Here is a 23,218-nt window from a genome sequence, read left to right on the forward strand (position 1 = left end):
TGAGAACTTTTGTTTCTAGCATCTTAAGTCATACTGTTTTTACCTGTTAATCACTTTTTTCCTTGCAACAGTACTGATACATTTAACACTATATAGTTACACATATGCACACAGTGTCTTTTTGTTTTTCTAACAGAATTTGTATCTTTAGCAAGGATCCTCTTCTTTCAACAGCCTCTCCTGATTTTATTCTCCATAATGGGAAGGAAGGATAGATTAACTTTTGTAATTCATTAGGTAGATTAATTTTATAAAAACCAAAACAAACAACAAACCTATCTACATACCTAAGTATGAATAGATAGGAATTTAACCCACTTTGAGTTTTCACACCATTAAATCTCCTAGAACAACTTAACTTTAGAATATCACTTTCAAGCTAACCTGAAATTCTCAATTTTCATGTGGGGATCACATTGTTTGCAACCATGTGTGACCCCTCTGCATCCTATGAATATACTCAAGCAAGCCAGCCAACTTGGACATGGAGTACCTAGCACTTCATGTGCATTTACAGTGAAGGCACCACAGCAGCGTTCTCCTTCCCCAAGGCAATGGTAGGGAGGAACACCAGCACACCCAGTCAGTGGTCCAGAACTGGGGACCACATCTGTTACTGTACACCTATATTAATGTCCATGCGGTTTCTACCACATCTGTTACTGTACACCTATATTAATGTCCATGCGGTTTCTAGACTGTTTTGACTTTGAGTTGACTGAGACCGGGTTTCATTACTTGGCTATGGCTACTCTGGAACTAACTGCCTGCCTTTTCCTAAGTGTTGGTCAGCTTGAGATCTTCGCTTTTACTGGTGGGCCATGACCCACGTGATCTAACTTATAGTTTTGGTACAATCTAAGGAAGAGGATGCTAAGCTCTCTTTCTTAAACACTCATTTCATGTGGCAGCCTGAAGTCACTCTTCTTTCTTCTGTCGGACTCTCTTCTACCTTCCACCCTCCACATTAGGGGAAAGCAATCAATACTCCTCAATGGTCAGTCTCAGGTGAACAGTGTAAGGTTGAAACCATTAATCGATGTTCTGAAATGGTTGAAGAATCCTTTATTATTTTCTCTACTATTTTTAGTGGACAACACTGAAGGCACATATTCTATAGTTGGTAGTGAGAACATAAAGAAATGTATTTGAATAATATCTTTAAAATATTTCAAATTTTTATTAAATATTTTATTCAGTTTTAAGATCACAGTTAAAGTACTTTAGCATGTTATACACATGACTTACATGTGCAATTTTTAGAAATATCAAATTAGGTATAAGATTTTGAAGAAATTATATAAATGTGTATATTGACTTTTACTACACATACATCTAAGAAAGCAATAATTCTGTTGTACCATTAACTGGAAATCATTTATTACATGGCATGTTTACACCAACTCTAAAGAGAACCAAGCCAATTTCCAAAGCAAAATAAAAAAAAAAAAATAAAATGAGCGAATCAGTCATGCTGAAACTGTCAACAGACTTAAGACCTGGGGTCAAATGAAGCTATGGTTAATTTATGACATGTATGTAAGCAGTTCAAACCTATGCGAACCAGTTTATAACCTGGCGTGTGGAACCTCAGGAGGGTTCATCAACCTTTTGACAAATTCCTGAGCACCAGCAGCTTGTTAGTGCTAAGGACATGAAAATGTGGCTGAACGCTTGCTAAGCTCAAGGTCTCCAGCCTTCCAGACCCTAGGTTCTGCTGCTCCGAGAGCCCAGGCACTAATGTGAGGTGTCAGGAGACAAGAGCAAGCAAACACCTTCTGGCGAGCAACAGAGAAGTCAGTGACACTGCATGGAACATGAGTTTCTCTATGATTTAGGTAAGAGCTTGTGAGGTAAGATTCGTGTTGTGGGTGGGTTTGGAGGCATTCAATCAGACCCTTGTTACTCAGTCACCAGTTCTGGCCCAAGTTATCAGAAAATCTTTGGAAGTAGTAATAATGTTCACAAAAACTAGTTCTGTGTATGAAAATAAATTTGAAGGCATGATCAGTTTGACCGCTGGCTGCCAAGAAAGAAAGTAAAAAAAACAAAAAACAAACAAAAAAGCCATAAAAGAACAAAGCAAAACAGTAGCCACAGAACTTTTGACTACAAAGTTCCTCCTGTGAATTTATCAGTAAAAATCACACCACCACATATAAAATTTGGTCAAAAGAGGAACCTTTTCCTCCCTCATAAATGTGTATTTATATATTTGAAGGAAAGAGTAGCACAGACAGGTGCAGATATACAAAGAAGTCAAACATATGTCATTTACTTCTGTTGCTTCTTTGTTCTGAAATGTAAGAAGGTAACAATGTCCCCATGGAAAAGGACAGTCACTCGGCATGGAGTTTAACCAACTTAGCTATCACTTTCAAACACAAGCAAAGTAGTCCATCAAACCCTGACGCTTCTTCAGATACATGGGTCCATGAACTACAGAGCTGCTTCTGTTTTCATTAGACACATGTTGTTAGTTAATCTAAGTAAGACTTTAACAATCCCCAAACTCAAAACCAAGTCCAGTCTAACTCTTTGGGAATGCCTGTATGAACAGAAACAACATCTAATTAGCAATTAGTACACTTTGCATAAAGTGCAAAACAAGGATGTGTGGGGAAAAGCTAAATCCAATTTCCACCTAGCTGTCACTCCAAACACTTTACAGGTCAAATGTGGTAAGCACTTGCTTCTACTGCCCATTGCAGCAAGGCGTTGTTCTCTCTGGAGAAGTCAGTTTTGTGAAGTTGAAACACTGCAGTGGAAAATTGTGGCACTGAAGGTAGAGGCGAAAGACAGACTTACTGAAGTTAACTTTGAAAGCCGAGGTAGCCCGTGAGGATTGGCCTTATCTGAGGGCTCTGTGGAGCAGTGCAATCAAAGGTGGCTTTCAACAGTGTCATGTACACCCCAGCCTTTCCCTTACAAATGGTGCCTCCTCTGATTTTCTTCCTCTCCCCCGACAAGCCAGTGGTACTTCTCCTCTGTTGAATGGCTGCTGTCCCCCAGCCTCCAGCTGCTGGCCTTCAGAACACTTATGACGCCGCATACAGTAGTTTAGCAGGCAGTATGGACCCACTGCTTCACATTAACATCAAATGCCAAGCTTAGAACAGAGTTGTGTGGTATCCCCCACCCCACCCTATAAACAGAACACATTATTCAGTTTTCAGCTAATGTCTGTTCCATAGCAATTTATCATGTGCTTGGGCATTTACATCGGTGCAAACACTTCCTTACACTGAGTCAAAGATTGCAGAGTGCAAACACATTTTTTATGACTTAGCAAAGCATCTGACCTAGTAAGAAAACAAGGGATTCAACCCCGATGGTTCGGATGCTCCTTTCCAATCAGAGTGCTGTCACCGTTTTCCTCCAGCGATGGTAAGGACCAGAAGTGGCACAACAGTGATCATGTGGAAGTTATTTCAGTGTGGCTCCCAGGCAACGTCTGATAAAGTGATTTCTCATACTGGTGGGGCAGAGGCTGCCAGGGTGATGAGATCACTCAAGAAGGGGTTAAATGAATCGAGAATTTTGATCCACCATCTGAGACTAACCTAATTTGGGGACAAGAACCTGTAGCTTCCAATGTGGCTGTGAGGCATTATTCCTCTTCCTGATCTCATTTACAGTACCCAAAACAAAACTTCAAGGACATCTTACAGTATTTTCTTCTTTCACTCAGCTTCAGAGATGCAGTTTTAGTTACTATAATATACTCTAGACACTTCAAAATTACATCGGAAATACCAGAATACCTAAAATAAATAAAGGGCTAAAGAAACCTGGAAGAGTACTAAGTCTGCACCTGAGACAGAACCTTCCACTTCCAGCCCTGCAGAGAAGGGCAAGGACTTCTTTCAAAATTTTATATACAGGTTTGAATCCAGAAGGTTAAAAGCATAAATATTGACAATTTCAACTAAATGCAAAATGGTTTCAGAAAGATATAACTACAATGATTTAGAACAGATCAACGCAGAACATTGCATTTGGTTTGCTTGAGATATACATAAGGTGCAACGACTTGTCTTCTTGAGGATGCTGTGAGACGAATATTAGTGTGGATGGTGCTTGCTGGCAGATCACAAGTACACATCAGAGCAATACAGCAATGCCAGTTTCCAGAAGGAGAGATGTGAAATGAAGATGACAACACGGATAGAGTGAAGAAGAACAACGTAACAGACCAAAAGATTTGTGCTAACAAATGTTACCTGAAAATACCAACACCCCTCTCTAGCAGATCTGGGGCATAAGAAGCACAGCTACTGAAATCAAGACCTCACTCGGAGAACTATAAAGCTTTGCAGGATTTCTGCTACTCTCAGTGCCTAACCGCTTAAAAATTAAGCATTTCTACAAAAAGGTTTGTTTTTAAAGAATCTGAAAACAGTCATATCCAGTAAGTCCCTCCCGTTCCCACCCTGACTAAAGTAAAAGTCACTGGGGTTTAGGAAAAGCAGACCAGGTAAGATATTAACCAAGTAGAAAAAAGTTATCTCTTGTTTGCTTCTTTAAAAAAAAAAGTTTCAGGAATATACAGCAATCTCTTAAAGGACTCTAGTGAAATGCATCAGAGGACTGAGGGAGGGTGCTCTGGCAAAAATAGATCTATTCTAATGTGTTCTAGAGAATAACAAGTTAGTACCATTGTCAAGATGCATGTTCTGCACCAATGCAATTGTTGGTTTTCTATTTTTGTTATTATTTGGGGGGGGGGGGTGTTAGCTAATTATCATGTTTAAATCACTGCTAGCAAGTGGTCCAAACTCCAACAGCCACCAACATCAGGACCCAGCAATTTCCAATCATTCAGGTTTTTGTTTTGAAATTTAGAAAATATTATTAAAAGTTATCATAGTAAAAATAGTGTGCTAAAATCTGGGGCTCATCACTTGATTTACTTCTATGTGAGTGGGGTTAATCTGTCCCTACTGATTGACCTTCCAATACTTCCTGCTTCCTCAGCCCCACAACAAACAAGGTCCGAGGACATAATTCTAATACTTTGCTGCCCTCCCCACCTGCTTTGGAAAAACAACAACAAACAAAACAAACCTCTGTCTTTTTCAATGCTGTTAGTATTGTTGTACATATTTTCCAGCACCGGAACTGAAGTAATATCTACAACTGTGAGAAGCTAGACCTAGACAGTATTAATAGAGTCATTTTATATGGCTATTAGGTCAAATTACAATTAGAAAAAAAAATTACAATTCAGTCAAGTATAAATAAGAAAGCTAGATAAAACCATGTAAACTGTCACCATTTAGAGATCTAATTCAAAAGCTTCAAACTCCAGCTAGCACTATCAAAATTCCACCAGTTTGAAAACTGTTAAAAATTATTGCTGGGATCCAAAAATCAAAATTTGGTAGTTTGTGCTGTGATGCAAGAGTGGGGAAATACTTTGTGCTATGGAACAAATACCCTGTAAAATCTGTAGCCTCAGATTTAATTTTGATGTATCACTTTGCATCTGTTGCTAGGAAACAAGACACGGTGAACATCAGGTGGTTAAGTCAATGTTGAATGTTGTAAGCCAGTTAATCCACTTGGCACTGGCATATGGTTGGTTTTATGCTTAAAAGCAACAAAACATAAAAAGGAAACAGAAACTTGTAGGTGGATCTGACTGAGAGGCGCGCTTCAGACACACCTCCCCCCTCGTTTACTCAATACTTCCTCAACAATACAAGCTCCAAATGGCTCCTAAAACCTGCAGTGCCTATCAGGCCTTGCATAGCAATCACCACCCGTCCGGTCTGTGTGTGATGGATGTAAAAGGTCTGAAGCTCCAAGTCCATATGAAGTGAGCATCTTCAATGTGTTTAGAATAATGAAGTAATACTAAGGTCACTTCTGAATAATATTTTTGTCTTTTTTTTTGTTTGTTTGTTTATATGAACGATCCATTGGTCACTTAGACCCCTGTGTAAAAATAAAAGAATCCTCAAGGCATGAGAACATCAGTAATCTGTAATCTGCAGGATGCTTCCCCTGTCTGGGAAAATATTTGCCACAATTTGCCCCAAGCAAATTCTTCTTGTTCACTCAAGGCTAAGAAAAAAATTCAGATTGTAAGAATTGTAATATTCTCTCTCTCTCTCCTCTCTCTCTCTCTCTCTCTCTCTCTCTCTCCCTCTCTCTCTCTCTCTGCCAGCAAACTACCACTACCACTCTGGTGGCAAATATAAAAGTGCAGAATATATGGACCACGAGGCCGAGCATACACCGCTAACAATGGTACGTCTGCCTGCCCATGCTGCTTGGGAGGCTCTGGTACAGGCTTTTTAATATTTATTCTACAATATAAATGTAGGTATAACCTATTATATAAACCATCTTAGAACTTAAATCTTCATGTACAAAAGGCTAAGAATATCTAATAATAACTAGTGCAGTGCGTCAGGGTTTTCTTGTTTGTTTTGAAAGAATAACTAGATAATATATGAAACTAGTTTCACACTCTCTGGTTGGTAAAAGAGATGCTGGATGAGCTACAGCAAAGGCAGCCTTTTACCAAGTCACCACTGGTCACCATCAAAAGCCTTCCTTCCATGCAAAGCAAAGGTCCAGGCCACTTTGCTTTCACTCAATACCACACAGTAACACTGCCCTCAGAAACTGTGGCTTCTGAAACAACAAATGGGCCCAGAATGCTAAGTTCTGCTTCAAGTGGTTCTGGGCTGTGTTGGGGCAACAAGCACTTGTCTGCAGTCTGTACTTCCCGCCGCATGGACTCGCTCGCATCCCTGGTAAAGACAAGGCTAGGGTAGAAGGTAAAGCACAATGTTTTACAATTAAAGGGCGCGTCACTGGTCAGCGCAAGAAATAAGTACAGGAGCCTGGGGCATTTCTTTTGGCTGTCCATCATGGGTGAGCGGAGTTGATCTCTGACCTCTGTAAAACAAGAGGAAAAAATGTCACTTACTGGGGGCATACAATCTGAGATAGGCAGGGACCAATGAGTGATAGGAACTTTCCATTGTCCCACTCAATAGTAATTAATTGCTATTTAGTCATTTAATTAAAGCTGGATTTGTCCTTAGAATTTTACGAAAAGTCATGTGTTCCCCCACCCCTCCAACTGCTTAACAGTGTATTTTCTTGTTACCATAACAAGCCTGCCATGCCTGGACAAGCACACTGAGGCTGCCCCTGCCCTGGCCTATGGTGCACAACACAGCACTGAAAACAGCTGAAAAGACAGCTGTGTTTCCACGGGTTTCACTCCCAGTAAAGTTCTTCAGGACATACAGGACACACAGGATAAAGTGGTGATTTTAAAATGCAGCAAATACCTGCATTATAATTATACCCACATTTCTCTTAGTACGCAAAAAAGAAAAGTAACTCTGTTATATAGAATACTAGAAGTATACAAGATATTAAAGATTTTAAAAACAGAATACATACGAGGACCAAATTTCTATTTATTTGTTCATTCTTGCATGGTTGCTGTTAAATACTAACTGTCCAATATGTTTAGCACTTTCTTTGAGAAAAATGGATTTAACACACTGGTTTATAACCTTTATTATTATGTGTACTTAAAAGAATTTTAGGAAATACTGGAAAAGGAAAAAAGAAAACAAAAAAAAAAAAAAAGAGAAAGAACACCAACATTTGTTAGGCTAGTGGCATAACGTTAGTAATCGATGCTGTTCTAGTGGGAAGCAACAGAAAAGTCTTACATGTAGTATTTTCCTATCCCTACACAGTTAGGGAGCCACACACTGGGAGCTACCTCACCTATTCTCCTGCTAGAACAGGAGCCACCTAATCCAGCACACAAAAAAATAATACCAATGCTTTGTTTTCAAAATGCATCAAGGAGATGAAATATCAGCAGGTACATTTATAACCCAACGTGCAGCTGGTCTCAGAAAGGTGTGCATGTATACCCTTGCATGAGGCATGCGAGCTGCGGCAGGAGGAGAGTGTCTGAGAGCAGGGGACTAAACACGGGCTAGAAAGAGGAACAGCAATTCACCTGTGAGGATGTACAAAGGCAAGCAAGGCCTCGCTGGACAGAGTCAGAATTCATGAGCGCAGCAGGACTGTGGAAGGCAGGGAGCAGGTTTGCTGAGAGTGGAAAGGCTTGCTTGGGTGTTTTGCTTTTGCAAAGCTGGCTGACAGGACAATGATGCAATCACAGAAGAGGAGGCTGCAGCAGTGAGGGGACTGTGGCCTTACTAAGATGCTCACCGAGTGTGCAATGGAGAAACACCCTCTTCCTTACAGGCTTAGCAGACCCTAGCAGTGTCTGCCAGCACCTACTCCTCAGGGGGATGTTGCCTGTACTAGTGAAAAAGAATGGGACTTTCTGGAGGCTGCTGGGAGGGGGCCACTAGGATTACCAACTAATGGGAGGAAGGAGGCAGCTAACAGGAGGAGGAGGAGCTGCTTCCTGGGCCTTCAGGTTTGCCTGGAGGTAAGAATGGCATGCTGGGCTTTTAAAGATTTCGGTACCCAACTGAAAGTCTAATAAATAATGCTACCCTCCAGTGGAGGAATCTACTTTGAATAAAAAAGTTAAAAAAAACAAAAAACAAAACAAAACAAAAACAACAACCAAAAAAAACAAAACAAAACAAAAAAAAAAACTGTGTTCATAAAAAAGTCCTTTCTTTCCCAAAGAATCCACTGAGTAGCAGAAGATAGAACTCAATATTCTTTCTATGGGAACCAAAGAGTTCTCATGACTAATCTGGTCAGATCCCTGTAGCTTTTGACTCTTTGGGGTATATCATCATGTTAAACTTATGGTGAGAAAACTGAGTTGCAGATCATAGAGCTGAAGAAAAACAACAGGCTCTGTGTACCATGAGTCAGATATCAAGATGGCCCTTACCTTGAACCCATGGTGTTTTGATGGGATACCGTCATAGCTACTAACAAAATCCTTTATCCCCAAGATGCCACAGTCACTCACACAACATCTCCATGAGATAAGTGCAACTGTGGTCACTCAAATGAAAACCGTTCCACTCGCTATGATATTTGAGTATTTGGTCCAGAGAGTGGTGGTGTTTGGGGAGGTCATGGAAACAACCTCTGAGAGATGGAGCCTTGCTGGAAGAAGTATGTGACTGGGGAGGGCGCGCTGACTTTAGTCTTTCCCCACTCCTCTGTCTGCTTTGTGCTCACGGTTGAGATAACTCAGGTACCTGCTCCTGCCACTAGGCTTGCTGCTTGTTGCCATGGCTCCCCACCATGATGGACTCTTAGCCTCTGTAACCATAAGTTCAAATAGAACCTTTCTTTCTGAAGTTTCTTTAGTCATGGAGTTTTATCAGAGCAACAGAAAATTAACAACCACAGCCTCTCCCAACGTATACAAAACAAGTGCTAGGAGTGAAAGAGGGTAGTCACCATGCTCAGGACACTGTACTGCTCTTCTCCCACCTCCTTCAGGACCAGACTCCAGAAGGCTTACATAATCCTGCTTCTTTACTCACAGGATTTTCATGGTAATAAAGTTTAGCTACAGGATACTCTGATATTCAGAGAAAATACGTAGTTGCCATGTTCGCTAATGTTCCCCACACTGTTAATTCACACATACATATAAATAACCGTGTCCTTGAATTCAGGAGGAAAGCCAGCTCATTTTGTGACATGCCAGTCAGTTCTGGAACAGTCGGCTCGTCTCCACACTGTTCCTGGACTCACGTTTGATCACTCACCTGTGCACATTCTCCATGGCTGCAACCTCAGCCAGTGCAGCGAGGCTAAAGAATGCAGACACAGCAGGCATTTCTGGAGTACTGCTCCGTGGCTCCTCAACCGTACTGTGTGAGCAATTATCACCGCAGTATGTCTCGGGTACTTTGGGGAGGCTCCTCTGCAGTTGCTCCTTTGGTTTGTCATCTGAAACAAAAGAGAAATCCATCCCAGGAGGCCCATTCACAGAAGGATCCTGGGGAAGCACTGTGCCCGGCAGTGTGGAGAGCTGTTTGTCCTGCCCATGTCTGTCTGCTACCTTCAAGTAGCAAGGATTAGACAGTCTCTTTCTCAATGGCAACTGTAGACTCTACCCTAAATCTCACTGGAGAGAAAGTATGTTTTATTCACAGTCAAAGAGCCCAGTTCAGTGTTGGGGTAAGTTGTAACCAAAATAAAACTCAAGAGAGTTGTGTGATGGTAATACTGTCACAGGAATGTGGGGTTTGGGTCTTATGTAGTTCTAAAGGGTAGAATGGTCTAAACAACAGATAATCAGTCCTGCTGAGCTCCCATGTTGTCACTTTGTTCCAAAGACCTCATGGAACGAAAACAAAGGATTTTCAGGTATGTATGGAAAAGCAAAGGGAGAATACTTTCCTAATTATGCAAATATTGTAGGAGAGGCAGAAATTTAAGTAATATTTCAATTTAGAAAGCCAATAAAAGATATGCTGTTATAATTAAGACATAGAAGTGGCATGGCACTTTCCTATGTAAAAGGGAGCTATTTTCTAACATTTCTCCTTTTTTCCTACAAATGAGAATGAATGAGGACATAAATGAACAAGGACATAACAATCTATAAAATGAAAGTTACACACGAAAAATAGAAAGACTACTTGGGAAAGGGGGACCAGTCAGGGGAGAAGACAGAGTAATATGATGAAATCACATTACATACATGAGTAAGAATGCCATTATGGAAACTACTATTTTAATATATAAGTAAATATAAGTGAAATAAGAATAAGGAAAAGTAAAATGAAAGCCACAGATCTGAATATAGATTAGAAAGTGAGGCGTAGACCAGCCAGATCCCTGGGGAGACATTAGTCTTCACACTGACCTCCTACTCATAAAACCCCGCCTCTTCAAAGTCTCCCCACTGACATGACAGTAGAATGAAGAGTCTCAGTCTGCCTTGTGGTTCTAACAATCATTTAAAACCACAATACACAAGAAAAGGGCAAAATTAATAAATTGCCTTGTACTTCTAACTCAGCAAGCAGTTCATCTCTCCGAGGACCAATATTAACCCAGATCAGATCGGATGGAATGCTACACCAACCAGGGGACGACAGCACAGATCACTAGCTGACACCCCAAGCTCTTCCGGGGATGTTGAGTCATTATTCTACCCTTTAACCTTGAGCCTTTCAGAAAATTCTACTGTTAAAGAAACCACCATAAACAAGGAATAGATCACAGCTAAGAAAGGAAGTGGGTAATTTTACTGTCTGTTTAGATCAGAAAAATAAGAGATGCAGACATATTCTCAGGCTCCCCTAGTGGCTTGAATCAGCACTATAGAAAACGCTGAATATATTTTTAGGTGCCTAATTCATTGCTTTGAATATCTAATAATCTGGCTTGTAATGACATGAATAGAACACCACGAGTTCACCCAGATCCATCAAGTAGCTTTGAAAGTCTAGGCTCTTCTGGAATTTACTTAAGACTGTTTGGGGGCATTCTGATGAAAAGCAGCTAATACCCCTAAAGATTACCTATCCTTTCTAGGGATTCAGACACACACTTGGAGAAACATCTATGGCTTTAGAGCATGAAATAGGGCATATGTGGAGGAGAAAGTTTCAAAAACACACCAGGTCTTTATTGAGAAGCGACAGTTGGCTTATAGTCACTTGGAGGCCAACAGAGTCATGGTGGACACTTGCTGGTTCTCACAACCTTGACTTAAAGATCTTGCTTCTTACCAAAAGTACCTCCTGCTGGTGATACCCGGCCATCTGCAGTCCTGACAAGGTGTGTGATCTTGGTTTTCCTTGCTTTTCTCTTTTGGCTGCCCACCAAAGGTTCTTGCATTGTTGTTGGCTCTGGAGTGTTGGGAATGGATAGGGTATTTCTAACCTTATAAGCAGGCTCTGTGGTGCTTTTATCTTCGGAAAATATGGCTGAAATAGGATAAACACGCAGTTATACACAAAATCATAAGGCATCAGCACCATTGTGGAAAAGACATGTTTCTGTATGCCTGACCCATCTGAATGGGAAATTTACACTCATTTCCAAAATACTGATAGAAAAGAAAAGAAAAAAAAAAAGAAAAGAAAAGAAAGAAATGAAAAATTCCCACAATTTGTTTGCTACTTATTGATATTTTCCTTATATTTGTAGAAGTTGCAAACACATCCTCTCACGTCTCTTTTACACTGTGAAGGACTATATCACATATGAACAGCAGGCATTGCGTCAGTGACCTGCATCCCACCAGTGACCTTAACCTCAGCTCCCTCATTCCCTCTTCATTATCTTTGGATTTGGTAGAGTGTTTGATCTGGTAGGTGGAGATATTAATGTATGCACACCTCCTGCCTGTATCCTAAGAGATCACAAGTTCTGGGTGTGGCCAGGGTGCCTTTCTGAGACCTTCTGGGCCAGTACAGTTGGGTAGGGTGATAACCGTACTTTCTTGTCTGAAGACACAGAGATTAAATATGTACTTCTTATATTAACATTAATAGCTGGGACATTTACTTTTGAGTACCAGGCTGGACATAATAGAAAAACTGTGAGGCTTAAACTTTTCTCATGCATACAGACTTATCAAGTAAAGATAAGATAAACATTGGTTAGGTCAGCATGCAAATGAAACTCTGAATTCTTGGACAAAGTGAACACACTTAATGAGATAATTGAATGAAGCACACAGTTCATGGAGAGACTGGGTTTTGGCACCATAATTACAAAACCAATAAATAATTTAATAACACAGGACTGAATTCTCAGTGACTTGCATCAAGTGTAAGGAAGGTACAGGCCATTAAAGTCTTCTTCCTTGGTTTTGATTACATGGGAATACTTGTCCCACACACTAACTTCCCTATGTATCCTTCCTTCCCTCCCCCTTATTTTGAAATTAAAAAAAGAAACATGTAATTACAGTATAGTAACCATTAAAAAGTAAATATACTATGGGACTAGAGAGGCGGCTCAGCACTGAGTCCACTGGCTGCTTTTCCTGAGGACCTGGGTTTGATTCCCAGCACCCATGTGGCAAATAATAACCCTCAGGAATTCCAATCCCAGGGAATTCAAAACTGTCTTTGGGCCTTAGAGAACACTAGCACACATGTAATATGCAAACATACATGAAGATAAAATACTTACACAAGGAGGCAAAATATCCATATATCTAAAATAAATAGATTTATAAAAGTAAAAGCAACCAAGTTTCATGATAGGGGCTTTAAAAAAAAATGCCAGTGGCTGATCTGATGTTTTGGACAGGGAAAATGTTAGTGGTCATTTGGTCTCCTAATGGTAGGCACAGAAAACATTTTTGACAAAGAAAAGGGAAGACTAGGTCAGGAAATCACACTTTGGAGGCAGAAGTCAGAGGATTTTTAAAGTTGAAGTCAGCCTGCTCTACAGAGTGAGTTTTAGAACAGCCAGTGAAACTTTGTCTTGAAAAACTAACCGACCAACCAACCAACTAAACAAACAAAAGCAAAAATATATGTACAGTATAAAAAAAAGAGGAAGAGAAAAATCTAATAAGAACAGCTCTAAATGTGTAAAACTCACTGCTGATATAAATACTCTTGTAAGTGTAATTGAAAACTTTAATCTAGCTCTATAGTGATTTTAGATATAGCCTTGACAAAAGAGGACTACAAATTATTGAGATTTTTTTTTTTCGCCCTGGAAATCATAGATATCTGAAATGAAGAGGTTGATTCACACTCCAAACACATAGGAAAATTACTACAATTCCACCAAAACAGAGTACGGACTTCTTTTTGGCCTTGTATCAGTATCTTGGTACTGTAACATAAATGGCGTGTGGGGACAGGCTTAAGGCAGCAATTACTGATTTCACAGCGCTGCCTCAAAACACCTGGTAAGCATGTCTCTAAGCACTATCTCAAGTACGGACTCCACAATCAGAGAAAAGGAAAGGCCTTCTTATAATTTAGACCTAGTCCCAGGTTCAAGGGCAGAATAGCTTTCATCGTAGGTACTCAGGCTTCAGACTACTGGTTCTTTGTTTCTTAGCTTAGATGGGCCAACGGAAGTATACATGTAAGCTCTTTAAATATAAAAGCTCTAAGAAAAAAATTGCTACAATTTAGTTAGAAATAATTCAAAGAAGTTTAATGACTAGATAGCCTCAAGACTCAAAGCCTCAGACAAGTTGAAAGAAGCCAAACCTGGATTTGCAATGACTATCAAATAATGTGTGTTGCACTTTCATAAGCCCCAGCTTTGCTTACCCCTCACCTGCCACTCTAGGGGGATTTCTACTCAACTCTCCAGTACACTGCTGTTTAGAGGTGGGGCATCCCCAAAACATACAGGGTCCAAAGGGGAAAAGAAAATTGTGTTAGGAAAAGAAAATGCCAAGTAGTTTGTGAAACATCATCTGACTTCCTGAGATAACAGGATTTCAGAGAATCCAGACACAGACACAAGGATTCTCCACTTGGACTGCAGTTTACTAGGTGTGGAACCATGGGTCTCTACATGCAGATGTGAACTGGGCTGGATTAACTCTAAAGAAGACATTCAGACCTAAAAGGGTGGTTTTGCCACATAGCCTACACTAACAGTTTTGTAGAAAATAATGGTGTTGAGAAAAATAAGCATCTTTATCAGCTCCAGGGTCCCAAGTGGATTAGCATTGTTTTAACTGATTTTCATTGGTGAGCCCTGAGGTAACTGCATTCTACTAAGTATTGCTCCTTTGAAAATCTCTCCAGATGACCTGATAATGACACATTAGAAACCAAAGGAATGGCTGCTAAAGGCTGGGTACCAGAGGAGAATTCAAAGAAAGGGCAGGAGCAACAGTCAAGTACTAGATGAAAGCTTAGAAGTAACAAGTTACAGACTAGGTGAAAGGCAATGTATTGTATAGTTCCATGGGAACTCTGTGTCAGCACCCCAGAATAAACATACACAGCTAAACCTATTATTGCTATTGTTATTTCACCTAAATCTAGTATCAGATCTAGAAGAAATCATAGACCCCGCAGATCATTCACACTTGACAAAGGTATGGAATAAGAGCTAAGACTGTGTTAGAGAGCTGGAGTGGAGAGTTAAAGGTCTTGCTTGCCCCACACTTTGCCCTGATATTAAATCCAGAAAATACAGCCATGTGCAGAGCTATGTAAAGGGTCACCCCGCAGGGACAATCTACTATGATAGAAGAACTGAGGACAGTAAGGGTGAGTCAAATACTTAGTCCTCTGTGACAAAACAGTACTCGGCCACACCAACCAAAGCAAAAGAGTGAAAGGCAGGACACGTGGGCACCAAATCAAACAGTGCGGGCAGAAATCAAGCCTTTCTTCCCCCACTCAAACAAGCGGATATGTGAGAAAAGAAAGACTTTGCCATCCAAAAGCACATTAGTCACTTCTCTTTAGGCTTTTAATTGAACACACAAAATTCCTCAGGCACACTGGAACAAGTCCACAGGGCTGGTTTTCACACTCCACAATAACCATAGCACACGTGAAGTGCATCATCTGAGGGTGATAATGCCAGCTCACTCCTGGAGCCACATTAGGACCGTGGCAGAAAGAGACTGCTTTGTTTTCCAAAGTGCTCCCCAAATGTGGAAGAGTATTCTTTGGGAAAACAGCACTGTACTTGGACTGCACCCCACGAGGCTACTAGAATCAGGAATTTACATTCCAACTGGGAAATTCAGTTTCATTGAAATCATTATGGCTGTATTTGAAATCTCATTGCCTTTGGTTGGTCTCCCATGAATTAAAACAAGTCAGATGCCGAATGAAAAGAGAAAGGAATGAAGGAGCCAGGTCTATGATTCTGGGAGACTTTGCTGGAGTTATAGAACAACAGTTCCAAACACGGGAAACAGATCCAGCTAGGGGCGTATGGATCACATCTAAAGATCTCCCTGTACAAACAGACTGCCTGCCATTAATTCCTGGAACGATATTACAAATCGCAAAGAAACTACTCTGATGGAGATTTTGCAACACAGACCTGGCTAGCTTGGCACTTGTCCAGGCTGCCCTAAAGTTCAAGGCAACCCCCTCCCACCTTATAGCAAACCCAATGAGGGCTAAGAGTTGACAGATCTGCTTGGAAAAATGAAACGGTAATGGACAAAGTGCTTAAGTAGAAAGAATTCTGTTTTTTTCCATCTTTATCGTTTAATTGACCTACATTTTTTTTTTTTAAAATCAGGTGTTTGGGGCTGATAACTGTCCTTAATTCAATGGGGTTACAATCAAAATTTCAAAAACTCACAAAAAGAAAAGCCCTCTAAGTGTCATTAAGTACTAATTATCATCATGCCATCATTGTGGAGATAAAAATCTTTAGTCAACACACTCCATGGAAAGACAAACTGACTACGATAGGTCTTCTCAGCTGACCAGAAAAATCATGCCGATTCTAGACTGTGGACAATTTCCCCTTCTTTCTGACATATGCTAAAAGTGCCTTGTACTGTGGTTTCATTCTGTCTTTCTATATTTATGCCCCGCAAAGCAAAGTTTCACGAAGTTTAACAGACAGTGATGTGGCCATAGGTATAAGAAAGGATGAGACAGGGCCTGGGTAGTTCACAGTGTTACCACCTGAACAATTAAGTACTGGGGATGGCATCAAAGTCAATAACCAAATCGAGTCACTGGAAATGACTAGTGGTTTTCTGATGCTCAAAGTGAGTTCCATCTTTCTGGCTATGTATGAATTTGTGCTCTATTGTAAGTAAAGGATTCACACTTTTCAGAGTTAGGTCTCCAAAGTTTTGCTCAATATACATCAATAATATATAACTAATGAAGTATCATGAATAACAACTACACTTCTGCTAATGTCTGGGGACTGCATGGCTGATTCAAAACTGATTGTCTTGTCTACCTCCACCCAAGGCAAGACAGTAGAGCTGCTGGCATGCTGCCTCCAGCATCCCAGACCCCATTAGACACCAGAGAAAAAGCTTCATGTATGGAACTTAACGTTTATGTATTACCATGTAGGTCGTCCCTAAGCTCTGTACATGAATTGCATTATGTGTTTTGTACAAATATAGAGGAGGTTATAGTGAGATTAAGCTATGTGTCCTACCAAACAGTGCTCATTAGTGGCAGGTTTGAGAACACAGATCTCTCCAACTCATGTCAAATGAGTTTTCCACATCACTCTATACATGCACTCTACATTTCTGCAGGGTCAAATGTACTTAAAAACAACAACAACAACAACAAAAAACATCATTTCAAGTGTGGGGGTGGGGGTGGGGGTGGGGGTGGGGGGTGGATTCAGTCATCAAGAGCTCAATCTAGCATTAAGCATATTGCCAGCTGGCCCAGAAAATACCACCTAGCCCCAGGCTGTCCTTAACTTGTAGCAATCCTACTTCTGCCTCCTGAATGTTTGAATTACAGAGGTGGTTCACTACATATAGGTCCCATTTTGTTGATACAAAGAGAATACAACTTGCAAACAGAATTATAAACTGGAATATTTCAAAGATACCATTGACTTTTCAAATGAATTAACTGTTCCTTCTACACGGTCTCATGTAGCCCAACTGGACCTCAAGCTCACTGAGCAGTTGAGGGTAACATTTAAACGCTTCCTAATCTCCACCTCTCAAGTGCAGAGATTCACAACTACACCCAGATCTAATGACGTAAGATACTTAATCACTAAAGTCGTAAGTCTTTTAAAAGATCTATAATGAAAATATTTTGTTTGTGTGTGGGGGAGGGGTTAGAAGAAGAGAAGGCACCTTAACTCCCCAAAACTAACATTAACCTAACATTTCAATATATGACAATAATTACAATTACAGTGTATATAAGTAAGGTGTGGGAACTTAAAACTGACATCTGTACTAGGACTTATGAATAGTTTGGCTATACATATGCCTCGGGTGGATTGTTTCAACATACTTAGCAGTATTGGAAAATGGGTGGACATTACTCAGGTCAAAAATCACTTCTGCTAGCTTGCCACGCCCAGCTGGCCAGGGAGGGCCCCTGCTTCTCAGTCCTGACTCCTATGCTTCTGCATCACAGACACATTGTTAAAAAAACCACTGAGTCTAGAGTCTAGTCAGTGTGATCCTAAGGCTGCAAATCTTTTATCAAACTAAACACTCTATGGCACACTGTCTGATGATTGGCAGCAAAGCACAGTTTTGGTTTAAGATAAAAATCTCAGGCTGGTGAGGTGGCTTAGTGGGTAAGAGCACTGACTGCTTTTCCCGAAGGTCCTCAGTTCAAATCCCAGTAACCATATGGTGGCTCATAGCCCCCCGTAATCTCGTAATGAGATCTGACGCCCTCTTCTGGTGCATCTGAAGACAGCTACAGTGTACTTATGTACAATAATAAATAAAACTTAAAAAAAAAAAAAAACTCAATGTGAGCATATATATCTAATATTGGTTGACTCTACAATACATTTTGAATTTTTAAAGACTACAAAATTATTCTGCTTTTAGCTTAAACCACATATAATTAAATAATATATGTTGCTTTTACCTTCTGTAGGGTGAATGGCATCCAAGAAAAATTGCTTGTGTGACCATTTATCCCCACTTCCTAAAAACAAGGACAGAAAAGGAAAGGACAGTGAAACTCTAGTCCCAGCACAGATACATACAGAACCAAACAACGTGTGTGCAAAATGACTTGAGCATCAAACACCACACACATCAAGCAGAATTCAATTTCAATTATTGTATTCTCAAAACTATTTTCCAGGTAAACAAATCAGACTACTTAAGTATGGATAAAAGGAAGTGAGTTCTGTCCTTTGTGAGATATGTTGGACGATATCTTGACTCTAATCAAGACAATTTGAAGGTCAGTAAAAGGAAATAAAAGCTGACATTTTACCTACATTCTAATGTTTACTCACTGGAAGTGGAAGAAAGCAGATTACTATGTAATGCCAGAAGCTGACGTGGATATGAAACTGAAGTACAAGCTGCAGTACAGAACATATGGGGCACACAGACCCACACGCAATATGTGAAAGCCTGAGGGCTGAAGCATGACGTGCTGCATCCATGGCCATGCAGGAAGCGTGCAATTAAGCCTCAGATGAGCGGGTTTGTGGCAGCCGTGACACTGACATGCAGGACACCGAGGAGTTCAAGCCACCAAGGTCACATGGCTGTACTGTGAGAGAAGTGAGGACTTATCCTTTATGCGCAAGAATCAAAGTCTTGAGCTATGAGAATAGAAATCTTAAGAGGAACCCAGAGGAGGTTCAAGGGTCCATCAAGACCACAATGGCAATGGATGTTCAGAGACGGGTGAGGTGGGAGAGCCCTCTGGAAATAACTGTTCTGTGGCTAAAGGAGATTGAAGAGTCCGGCCAACCACAAAACATAGATGGAGAAGAGAGGTTACAACTTAGGAGTAGGAAAAACGGTCTCTGAGATTTCTTAATTAACAAGGTAGAAAAATGGCAAATGGCAGGACTTTCATAAGACTATACACTGTAGAATTTGGGAAAGTGGGAATATGTGGCCATTGAATGAAAGGCTGCCATTAGGAGAAAAATAAGAATAGCTAAACAAAATAAATGGATAAGAGGCCTGGAAGACTAAATTATAAATGATAGCAAAATGTGAATGAGAAACAACAATTTTTGGATTCATATGGAGCTGCGATCAAAGAGGCAAGTAATGGATTTGAGCAGAGACCTAAACAAAGGAGATCTGCGTAGCTACAGAGTGTAGAGAGGATGACGCCCCACGTCAGAGGTGATGGCACTGAGCAAGCAAAGGGGAGGAAAGGAAGGAGGTGCGTAGAAGCTTCGCTCACGGATGAGTCTGCAGTGGAGGTGACCAAGAACCCTTGATGGAAGACGGAAGGCACCAGTACCTTTTTCTGGAGCATTAGGCTTCTCCTTTTTGTGCTTATATTTGCTGACAATTTTGTGGAATAAGTTCTTTTTCTGAGACTGGAAAGGACCTACAGACAATATTATAAATATATTTTAAGTTTACAAGGTTGCACAAAACAACAGCGTGGGTTTTGTTTTGTTTTTAATTATCACACCCTCCTCCCTTCTATGGAATTAGTAAACTGAGTTAGTTGCAAGAAGTGTTCTCTTACAGATCCACACAGCAAGTGCTCAGCCCATTTTGATAGGCGCATTTCAAACTCAGAGAGATTTTCCTAGGAAATGTGTTAGGCAAAAGCCTCCATTAGGGCTGGGACTCCCTTGGAGGAAGCCCGGATTTAGTGGGTAGAAACGGACTAAAATCAGCTCACAGCAGAGAGGTGATAGCTTGAAATAGAGAAGGTTTTTACTTTAGACTCCTAAATGCCACCAAGAAATGAATAGAATGCATGTCTCACTTCTAAGAAACTGATCGTACAAGGACACCACTTTCAGGGTAACCACTGACCTGAGAGCATTAGATAGCTTTTTGGTCCTTTCTGAGGCTAGGAAGGGATAAGGTAGATGGGTGATTTAAAAACAGGGTATTTGCTAAAAAGACAGCTCAGAGCCTTAGTTTTTAAGATTAAACAAAACTGGTTTTTTTTTTTTTTTTTTTTTTTTCCAGTTAAGGATCAGAACTAACAGTATCCTTCCGAAAGCAGGCTGTTTACTATCCATTGTAGATCTTCATGTCTGAATAATTTTACATGGCTTCTGTTACCTCATCTCTAAGTGGGGATCACCACAGTGCCTAACTCACAGGGTTGGTTTGAGGATCAAAAACACTAAGTGTCACAGACTCCCCCACTGCATCTCTCACTTATTAGTGTCTGCAGCAAGCTCTGCCTTCTGGCTGGTGGCAAACTACCAATATCCTTAGCACTTCCACCGTTACACGAGACCATCCTCCCTCCTGAGTATCAGTGTACAAACATTATTCCACTCAAATAAAAACAAAAGAGGTGTTGGCATTGGCTCAAACTTCTCTCATCAGTCACTGTCCCCTCCCCCAAATCCTCCTTAGCAGAGCTGTCCTCAGAAGGGCTGCCTATGACCTTCTTTTTCTGTTGTGTGTGAAGCCCACTCCAACTATATATACCTTCCTCAACACTCAAGAAAACCTGGTTTCTCAGGTCACCTACAACCCAAATGGTGACTCTTATTGTACTTAATGGGCTGTCCAGCAGCTCCCACAATGACTGCCCACTTGGGTCACACCCACTACCTTCACTTCCTTCACCAGGTCCTAGGATCAAGCGTTTTGCTTTGTCCCTTCCTACAGGGACCCTTTGCTTCCTGCTTCTCCTGCTAGGCATCCCAAGGTGGAGACAACGTAGATTTGCTCATTCCTGTACTCTCACTTGCTTGGTGATCATTTGTAGTCTCAGCTCTATATACCAGCTACCGGCCGGTGACTCACAAATGTGTGCAGAAAATGCTGACAACCTCACACTATTGAAGTCGGACCTATGAGACTCAGAGAACAGTCATGTCTGCAACCAAATAATCTTGTTCACTGCTCCCTAGCTGAGCATGTAGTCTCAATCCTACTTTACAGATTTTGGGTCAGCTATTACCGATGTTTAAAAATGCTTTGACTATATCCAGGCTAATTTGCTTTCTCTTCCAGACAATCCCATGCAAAGCTGCCGTCCAACCCCAAGCCAACACTTGTGATCTTGTTTTCCTAACAACCCTTTATATAAGATGATTAAAATGCAAGGACACAAAAACAGCTCCATTGAAATATGATTTACATGCTGAATTAATCACTCAATTAAAATATAGCTAATATTTTCCTCTCTAGAGATATATGCACCATCAACCAACAACTTAACATTTTATCACATAAAGAAATAAATGCCACGGGGAGCTAGAGAGATGGCTCAGCGGTTAAGAGAAATTACTATTCCAGAGGTCCTGAGTTCAAGTCCCAGCAATCACATGGTGGCTCACAGCCCTCTGTGATGGGACCCGATGCCTTCTTCTTGTGTGTCTGAAGGCAGTGACACTGTATTCACATACATGTCACACCTATTAGCAACTATCCTTCTTGTCCACCTCTAAACCACCACTGAACTATTTATTTAAAAATTCTATATAGCACAGACAATATAGTAAGTAGTTTAGATGGGTTTTGGATTTAGAGTAACATTTCTAGAGCTCACCTGTGCTGCAGGAAGATCAGGATGATACAGGTATCTATCTATCTATCTATCTATCTATCTATCTATCTATCTATCTATAGATTTATTTAATTTAGTTTATGTATATGAGTGCACTGTAGCTGTACAGATGGTTGTGAGTCATCATGTGGTTGCTGGGAATTGAACTCAGGACCTCTGCTCGCTCCGGCCCAAAGATTTATTATTCTATGTAAGTACACTGTAGCTGTCTTCAGACACACCAGAAGAGGGCGTCAGATCTCATTATGGATGGTTGTGAGCCACCATATGGTTGCTGGGATTTGAAATCAGGACCTTCAGAAGAGCGGGCAGTGCTTTAACTGCTGAGGCATCTCTCCAGCCCAATACGGATACTTATACTTGATCAGTTCAGGGATTGAGAGATTTATGGATTGTTTTCTACAGTTTGTTTTTGTTTGTTTGTAGATATTAAGTATTCTTATGGCATACACTCTTAGGCACATACATAGAGGTAGACTTGCTAAGTTATATGGTCAGTGTGTCTACTTCATGAAACAGCTGCGTAGGTTTCTGTAGTAGTCCAGTAGTGTAGTAGGTTTCCAGGTAGTGCATTCGAGTTTCAAGTTCTCCACTGTCTGTAACCTGTTATTTTCAGTCTCCATGGTAACAGTCATTCTAAGGATCTGGAGTGGTATCATCTTATTGTAATATTTATGCATATTTTCCTAAGAGGTATCAAGCAACTTATTCTATTAATGGTGATTTATATATCTCTGATCACTTGCCTATTTATTGTTTATAATGTGGTTTTAAGATTTTCAAAAATTAGTTTTTTGTCAAGTACCTTACAAAGATTTTTATCCCATTTTGAGAGACATCTTTTCATCTTTCCTGACAGTGTCTTTTAAAATACAAAGAAACTTAATTTGATATAGTCTAACTTAGTTATTTATCTGTATTGTCTTTTGCTACTTGAGTTTTAACTGTAGTGTTGAATGGAACTACTTGTTTTGTTCAACACTGTTAAAATCAAATCTTAAGTTTGAATTTAGATTGTAACATGGTAGTACTACTATCTGGGCCTATGATCCCCACATCCGTAGCACTCTGACGGCTGATTTAACAACTTGACAAGTCACAGGTTATTCTTCAGTTGGCTTTAGCAGTTTGTGCCTCCCTATGAAATGTTCATC

The 23,218-nt window shown here is 40.5% G+C and overlaps 1 protein-coding gene across 14 annotated transcripts in view; it reads right to left on the reverse strand.

Moving 5' to 3' along the window:
• Window positions 1-1,156: 1,156 nt before the first annotated feature.
• Window positions 1,157-23,218, reverse strand: part of Bbx (BBX high mobility group box domain containing) — a 240,376-nt gene continuing 218,314 nt past the window's right edge. For 12 of the 14 annotated variants that reach the window (XM_021209072.2, XM_029544302.1, XM_029544292.1 and 9 more), the window contains 5 exons: window positions 19,815-19,904; window positions 18,462-18,521; window positions 11,679-11,876; window positions 9,702-9,885; window positions 1,157-6,912 (listed from right to left, as the gene is read on the reverse strand). In XM_021209072.2, the coding sequence (XP_021064731.1) occupies window positions 6,825-6,912; window positions 9,702-9,885; window positions 11,679-11,876; window positions 18,462-18,521; window positions 19,815-19,904 (620 nt within the window). In that variant the 3' untranslated portion in view covers window positions 1,157-6,824. The remainder of the gene's footprint in view (window positions 6,913-9,701; window positions 9,886-11,678; window positions 11,877-18,461; window positions 18,522-19,814; window positions 19,905-23,218) is intronic. The other 2 variants (XM_021209074.2, XM_021209075.2) reach the window with 1 other exon arrangement.

Source organism: Mus pahari, chromosome 12 (assembly GCF_900095145.1).
Source record: "Mus pahari chromosome 12, PAHARI_EIJ_v1.1, whole genome shotgun sequence".
In the NCBI taxonomy this organism is placed as follows: domain Eukaryota; kingdom Metazoa; phylum Chordata; class Mammalia; order Rodentia; family Muridae; genus Mus; species Mus pahari.